General features: G+C 48.4%; 1 protein-coding gene across 1 annotated transcript in view; it reads right to left on the bottom strand.

Moving 5' to 3' along the window:
- Window positions 1-7833, bottom strand: part of LOC135533852 (rho guanine nucleotide exchange factor 26-like) — a gene marked incomplete at its 3' end in the record, with an annotated part of 35370 nt that extends 27537 nt beyond the window's left edge. The window contains exons 1-3 of the mRNA XM_064961061.1: window positions 7601-7833; window positions 2799-4450; window positions 1355-1406 (exon numbers count right to left, since the gene is read on the bottom strand). Of these exons, the coding sequence (XP_064817133.1) occupies window positions 1355-1406; window positions 2799-4340 (1594 nt within the window). The remainder of the gene's footprint in view (window positions 1-1354; window positions 1407-2798; window positions 4451-7600) is intronic.
- Between the last annotated feature and the right edge of the window lie 682 nt (window positions 7834-8515).

The raw sequence follows: 8515 nt of genomic DNA, 5'->3' as shown, positions 1-8515 counted from the left end.
TGGGTCCACCACAGACAGACAGGTTGGGTCCACCACAGACAGACAGGTTGGGTCACACCACAGACAGACAGGTTGGATCATACCACAGACAGACAGGTTGGATCATACCACAGACAGACAGGTTGGATCATACCACAGACAGACAGGTTGGATCATACCACAGACAGACAGGTTGGGTCATACCACAGACAGACAGGTTGGGTCATACCACAGACAGACAGGTTGGGTCATACCACAGACAGACAGGTTGGGTCACACCACAGACAGACAGGTTGGATCACACCACAGACAGACAGGTTGGGTCACACCACAGACAGACAGGTTGGATCATACCACAGACAGACAGGTTGGGTCCACCACAGACAGACAGGTTGGATCATACCACAGACAGACAGGTTGGGTCCACCACAGACAGACAGGTTGGGTCATACCACAGACAGACAGGTTGGGTCCACCACAGACAGACAGGTTGGGTCATACCACAGACAGACAGGTTGGATCATACCACAGACAGACAGGTTGGATCACACCACAGACAGACAGGTTGGATCCACCACAGACAGACAGGTTGGATCACACCACAGACAGACAGGTTGGATCACACCACAGACAGACAGGTTGGATCATACCACAGACAGACAGGTTGGATCATACCACAGACAGACAGGTTGGGTCACACCACAGACAGACAGGTTGGATCATACCACAGACAGACAGGTTGGATCATACCACAGACAGACAGGTTGGATCAACCACAGACAGACAGGTTGGATCACACCACAGACAGACAGGTTGGGTCCACCACAGACAGACAGGTTGGATCACACCACAGACAGACAGGTTGGGTCCACCACAGACAGACAGGTTGGGTCCACCACAGACAGACAGGTTGGGTCACACCACAGACAGACAGGTTGGATCATACCACAGACAGACAGGTTGGGTCCACCACAGACAGACAGGTTGGATCATACCACAGACAGACAGGTTGGATCATACCACAGACAGACAGGTTGGATCACACCACAGACAGACAGGTTGGATCACACCACAGACAGACAGGTTGGGTCCACCACAGACAGACAGGTTGGGTCCACCACAGACAGACAGGTTGGGTCCACCACAGACAGACAGGTTGGGTCCACCACAGACAGACAGGTTGGATCACACCACAGACAGACAGGTTGGATCACACCACAGACAGACAGGTTGGATCACACCACAGACAGACACTGGTTGAGGGCGCATCACAATAGTACAGTCCCCATTGAGAGCAAGACCTCAAACATGTGGACAGAAAATGACAGTCATAAGGAGTTGATAAACATGACTAAGAGAGAGATGTGACACTCACCTTCCCTGTCAAAAGTCCTCTGTGTGATCAGTCCTGGCTTCTTATCCGGCCTCTGAGAGACAAGAAGACATGTCAACTATTAACAACAGGCCTAGGATCAGCTCTCCCTGAGCCAGACTTAGATTACCATTATGAACTCAGAAATAAGACTGGTCACTAGATCAGTTACCATGAGCATAGTCATCACAATATCCTAAATGATGCTTTAATAGCCAAATCTGGTTATGAATGACTGTTGTTGTACCAAGTTGGTTACCTTAACAACGCCTTGGAATTAACCCACGTCTATTCGTCTCCACCCACACCTGTCACCTGCGCTTGACCCCTGACCTCTGCACTGACCTGTCAACCTGACCCCACCTAATTAAAGAGAGGTGGACTGGAGAGTTAGTTGGAGAGTGAGTGAGTGAGTGAAGTTGGAGGGTGAGGTTGGAGAGTGAGGTTGGAGAGTGAAGTTGGAGAGTGAAGTTGGAGAGTGAGTGAGTGAGGTTGGAGAGTGAGGTTGGAGAGTGAGGTTGGAGAGTGAGGTTGGAGAGTGAGGTTGGAGAGTGAGGTTGGAGAGTGAGGTTGGAGAGTGAGTTGGAGAGTGAGTTGGAGAGTGAGTTGGAGAGTGAGTTGGTGAGTGAGTGAGGTTGGAGAGTGAGGATGGAGAGTGAGGATGGAGAGTGAGGATGGAGAGTGAGGATGGAGAGTGAGGTTGGAGAGTGAGGTTGGAGAGTGAGGTTGGAGAGTGAGTTGGAGAGTGAGGTTGGAGAGTGAGGTTGGAGAGTGAGGTTGGAGAGTGAGGTTGGAGAGTGAGGTTGGAGAGTGAGTGAGTGAGTGAGGTTGGAGAGTGAGGTTGGAGAGTGAGGATGGAGAGTGAGGTTGGAGAGTGAGGTTGGAGAGTGAGGTTGGAGAGTGAGGTTGGAGAGTGAGGTTGGAGAGTGAATGAGCGAGCGAGTGAGTGAGTGAGTGAGTGAGTGAGTGAGTGAGGTTGGAGAGTGAGTTGGAGAGTGAGGTTGGAGAGTGAGTTGGAGAGTGAGGTTGGAGAGTGAGGTTGGAGAGTGAGGTTGGAGAGTGAGTTGGAGAGTGAGGTTGGAGAGTGAGGTTGGAGAGTGAGGTTGGAGAGTGAGTTGGAGAGTGAGTTGGAGAGTGAGGTTGGAGAGTGAGGTTGGAGAGTGAGGTTGGAGAGTGAGTGAGCGTGTATTGCAATCATTAGCCTGACTTCAACACAAGCGTCTCCTGACAATGTTCCAATTTCAAGCTAGCTGTGGACTTGGGTCCCTGACGTGAACTTCAGGAGAACAGTTAATCAAACATGAATCCCTCAGGCAGATGAGTGGTAGTAAACTGTGTGACTGTAAGGTAAGAGACAGTAATATCCAGGCACAAGGGGCAAAGCAAGGAGAGAACGGTATCATGACAATTTCCTGGAAAATAATGAAACTAATACATCTGTTCCTACCTTGTTCTTCTTCCCAGGGCTGGTCGGTGCCTCCTTGACCTCCTGTAGTCCTTTGAGTACAGACTGGGACCGGAGATGGGTGTTTGGGTCTACAGACTGGGACAGGAGATGGGTCTTTGGGTCTACAGACTGGGACAGGAGATGGGTGTTTGGGTCTACAGACTGGGACAGGAGATGGGTGTTTGGGTCTACAGACTGGGACAGGAGAGGGGTCTTTGGGTCTACAGACTGGGACAGGAGATGGGTCTTTGGGTCTACAGACTGGGACAGGAGATGGGTCTTTGGGTCTACAGACTGGGACAGGAGATGGGTCTTTGGCTCTACAGACAGTACTTCCATTTCCACTCCACTCACCACTGCTCTCCTGTACGAGGTAGACCTCAACCCCCTCTTCAGACTCCCAGGGCTCTCATCCTGGTCTGCCCCCCCTCCCCCTCCGCCAGAGGAGAAGAAGGATCCAGTCTCCACCATGCTGACAGCTCGTAGGGCCCGCTTGGTAGGATCCAGGCCCAGCAGACCCCCCAGGCCCTGGCTCTGTACCCCAGCAGGAGAGGCCTTGCTCAGGGACGCCAGCCCTTTGGGGATCAGCTGCTGTGTGCCCATCTTCAGGGCAGCTGCACTGTGGGTGCTGAGGACAATGGAGGGAGGAGGAGAGAGGGAGGGGGCAGACATGTCAGCTGGGGAGGGGCTGCGGGGTGTAGGGGGGTCAGAAGGGGTGGAAGTGGAGGTGAGGGAGGAGATACTGCAGGTGGAGCTGTGAGATGGGGTAGGGGTGTGGAGACTAGGGGGAGAAGGGCTGGGGTTAGGGGGAGAGGGGTGAGGGGTTAAGGGGTGATAGGAAGAACGGGAAGTCAGGTTATGGTGGTGGTTGTTACTGGGGGTGGCAGGGGGAGAGGGGTGATTGGAGGAGGCAGGGGGAGAGGGGTGATTGGAGGAGGCAGGGGGAGAGGGGTGATTGAAGGAGGCAGGGGGAGAGGGGTGATTGAAGGAGGCAGGGGGAGAGGGGTGATTGGAGGAGGCAGGGTCCAGCAGTGAGGAACTTTTTCCAAACACTATCGGGTCTCTGTGAGAGGTGAGGATGAACGGGCTGGAGAGACGCTTCAGGGCATCGCGTGGCCGCTTGTCTGACCACACCTTCTCCTTGTTACCGATTGGACCAACACTTCCACCGTGGTACGCCTTATTGTCCAACGACGAAAACTTATCCTCCGACTTGAACTTGGACAGAGAGAAACGTCCTTTGGCCAAATGTCCAATGCTGATACTCCTGACTACCCGCGTCCTCCTGGTGGGTTGGTTGAGAACGTGCTTCAGAATGACCGCCCCTCCTCCCGGCACGGCCACCAGTCGCTCTGCAGGCTGGCTCAGGGTAAAGCTGCACTTGTTGTCCTCTACGGGGAAGTCAGTCATGTGGAGTCTGTCTATCTGGTAACTGAGGGGCCGGGCCTTTAGCTTGCTGGGACCAGTGTTATTGGCTGATTGCCGCTTCCACAGCGGACTGATGTTATTGTTGGACAGATCCACTTCGTTCCCGCCCTCCATGGCGCATCAATCACGATTGTCTTTTGTTTCTCACTGTGGAGCTGGAGTCTCGTCCGACACGACTGGTCACTGTGCAAACATCCCGACCCCACAGAGAACTGCAATAATGCCTGGTTGTAAACACAAAGAGAGAGGTCAAAAACCAAGCGGGAGGAGGAGCAGAGTAAGTCCTTACTTTTCATTGGTTAGGGCTGTCTGTGAGGTCACGAGTCGGGCCATTCTGCCTTCTCCCTACAGTTGTCAGTCATTCTGCCTTCTCCCTACAGCCTCCATCCTACTAAACTACACTGTAACAGTTATAGATCCATACAGCCTCCATCCTACTAAACTGTAGCAGTTATAGACCCATACAGCCTCCATCCTACTAAACTACACTGTAGTAGTTAGATCCATACAGCCTCCATCCTACAAAACTACACTGTAGTAGTTAGATCCATACAGCCTCCATCCTACTAAACTACACTGTAGTAGTTACAGATCCATACAGCCTCCATCCTACTAAACTACACTGTAGTAGTTACAGACCCATACAGCCTCCATCCTACTAAACTACACTGTAGTAGTTAGATCCATTCAGCCTCCATCCTACTAAACTACACTGTAGTAGTTACAGATCCATACAGCCTCCATCCTACTAAACTACACTGTAGTAGTTAGATCCATACAGCCTCCATCCTACTAAACTACACTGTAGTAGTTAGACCCATACAGCCTCCATCCTACTAAACTACACTGTAGTAGTTAGACCCATACAGCCTCCATCCGACTAAACTACACTGTAGTAGTTAGATCCATACAGCCTCCATCCTACTAAACTACACTGTAGCAGTTAGATCCATACAGCCTCCATCCTACTAAACTACACTGTAGTAGTTAGACCCATACAGCCTCCATCCTACTAAACTACACTGTAGTAGTTACAGACACATACAGCCTCCATCCTACTAAACTACACTGTAGCAGTTATAGACCCATACAGCCTCCATCCTACTAAACTACACTGTAGTAGTTAGATCCATACAGCCTCCATCCTACTAAACTACACTGTAGTAGTTAGATCCATTCAGCCTCCATCCTACTAAACTACACTGTAGTAGTTACAGACCCATACAGCCTCCATCCTACAAAACTACACTGTAGTAGTTAGATCCATACAGCCTCCATCCTACTAAACTACACTGTAGCAGTTAGACCCATACAGCCTCCATCCTACTAAACTACACTGTAGTAGTTAGATCCATTCAGCCTCCATCCTACTAAACTACACTGTAGTAGTTAGACCCATACAGCCTCCATCCTACTAAACTACACTGTAGTAGTTAGACCCATACAGCCTCCATCCTACTAAACTACACTGTAGCAGTTAGATCCATACAGCCTCCATCCTACTAAACTACACTGTAGTAGTTAGATCCATACAGCCTCCATCCTACTAAACTACACTGTAGTAGTTACAGACCCTTACAGCCTCCATCCTACTAAACTACACTGTAGTAGTTACAGACCCATACAGCCTCCATCCTACTAAACTACACTGTAGTAGTTACAGACACATACAGCCTCCATCCTACTAAACTACACTGTAGCAGTTATAGACCCATACAGCCTCCACCCTACTAAACTACACTGTATCAGTTACAGACCCATACAGCCTCCATCCTACTAAACTACACTGTAGTAGTTACAGACCCATACAGCCTCCATCCTACTAAACTACACTGTAGCAGTTAGACCCATACAGCCTCCATCCTACTAAACTACACTGTAGTAGTTAGACCCATACAGCCTCCATCCTACTAAACTACACTGTAGCAGTTATAGACCCATACAGCCTCCATCCTACTAAACTACACTGTAGCAGTTAGACCCATACAGCCTCCATCCTACTAAACTACACTGTAGCAGTTAGATCCATACAGCCTCCATCCTACTAAACTACACTGTAGTAGTTAGATCCATACAGCCTCCATCCTACTAAACTACACTGTATCAGTTACAGACCCATACAGCCTCCATCCTACTAAACTACACTGTATCAGTTACAGACCCATACAGCCTCCATCCTACTAAACTACACTGTATCAGTTACAGACCCTTACAGCCTCCATCCTACTAAACTACACTGTAGCAGTTAGACCCATACAGCCTCCATCCTACTAAACTACACTGTATCAGTTACAGACCCATACAGCCTCCATCCTACTAAACTACACTGTAGTAGTTACAGACCCATACAGCCTCCATCCTACTAAACTACACTGTAGTAGTTAGATCCATACAGCCTCCATCCTACTAAACTACACTGTATCAGTTACAGACCCTTACAGCCTCCATCCTACTAAACTACACTGTAGCAGTTAGACCCATACAGCCTCCATTCTACTAAACTACACTGTATCAGTTATAGACCCATACAGCCTCCATCCTACTAAACTACACTGTAGTAGTTACAGACCCATACAGCCTCCATCCTACTAAACTACACTGTATCAGTTACAGACCCTTACAGCCTCCATCCTACTAAACTACACTTCCACTACATTCCTGAGTTACACAGTTATGATTACACACACAGGTGTTTGGTGCTCGATAGCTAATTAACACAGGTGATCGATCGCCTCGTCTCCTATCTGTTTTCCATAAACAAGCGCTGTAACATGGATACATGGCAGTGTGGAAACACTAACCCTAAACGTATCAATGTGTGTATCAATTTAATAACCCTTTGTTAAATACATTATTATTGTAGTTTTTGTTCATGTAAATTATTTTTTCGCTGATATGCTTCCAAAACAGTACCGCAAGACATGCATGTTAATGGTCAGACCGAGGAGGTGGGAGATGTGGACAAAACTTCCCCTTGAAGAAGACGCATTCGTCTAATGATTCTTAGTGTAATGGACCTTATAGGTCATGATCAGGGCCTAGGTCGTTCCTTTACCACTGCAGCAATAGCCTCATATCCATGAATAGTACCGGACCACAACAGATCCCTGATACAGCAGAGGACTGACAGACAGACAGGCATGCAGACAGCGGAGGAACGTGTACTCTGAATTATAACACTCTGGAGGAGTTACGGTTAAAAGCTATGCAGCAGAACGTGTTCAGACAACACACGTTGTCTTTGCAGAGAAGTGGGCTGGCTCGTGTAACCAAGTAGCCACGGAAAGAGAGAGAAACAGTTTCCACATTGACCTATAAAAGAACGGTTCCCACGGCGAGCGTGTCTTCTAGTAGCCCGTGCGGGACAGACGTACCTTTCTACTGACTGGTCATGGTGCCTGTGTCCTGGACTTCTCAATAGACGAGACAACGTTTTCTTGTTGTTTGACAGGTTATTTATGCTTGAGGTAAACTACTCCTTTGTGCAAAAAAAAAGAAGTATTTTTATCAGTAATCCGGCGTCCGTCGGCTGTTTTCAGAGTATCTCAAAGTCCTGTGTTTTGTTGTGTAGTACCCGAGTGACCCGGGTTGTGTGTTCAGGAGGAGAGGACTGGGACAGAGGAGGAGGGGGGAGTGCCGAACAGCACAGAAGCCATCCCAAGTTCACCTGACGTCATGTGCACTACGACTCGACCGACTTGGACTTGTAAACTAAAGATAAGGGAAGCTATGAACACTCCAAGGGAAAAGAAAACGTCCTAAATAATGTAGGAATATAGTCAACAAAATCACAGCGTCCATACGGACAAAAATGATTTACATTTGGGACAAGTTTGTAAAGTGAAGTGTGGGACTTTGTTCAAAATGTAGAAATGCTCAGTGATTTAGCGCCACCCCGTGGTTCTATAGAGTACAGCCACAGTAGACGACAAGAAGTTGAGAGTACAACACTTGTTTCCATGTGTTTCTACTAATACATACGTGCACAACTTTGCCTACACAGATTCCAATGACAGTGGTAACTCAAGACTTCTGAGTGATACATTTGAGAAAATCTTATCCAATATGTGTTTTTGTTTTTAAATACAGTAGGCTCGACCTACATTAGCTCTGGAGAACCCAAGGTATCTCTGACTGGTTCTCAGCGATTGGTATGCAGGACAGCTGGCCTCGTGTGAACTACAATCCCGATGCTCTGTTTTAACGTTTAAAATCATCTTCTCTAACGATACTGATTTGTAAACCTTTGAAACTATGAAGTGAGAAAATAATCTTTCAAAAATGAAAGA

Source organism: Oncorhynchus masou, unplaced genomic scaffold, assembly GCF_036934945.1.
Source record: "Oncorhynchus masou masou isolate Uvic2021 unplaced genomic scaffold, UVic_Omas_1.1 unplaced_scaffold_2726, whole genome shotgun sequence".
Taxonomy (NCBI): Eukaryota; Metazoa; Chordata; class Actinopteri; order Salmoniformes; family Salmonidae; genus Oncorhynchus; species Oncorhynchus masou.
Note: the sequence above shows the minus strand (reverse complement) of the source record. Positions and strands in the feature narration are given on the sequence as shown.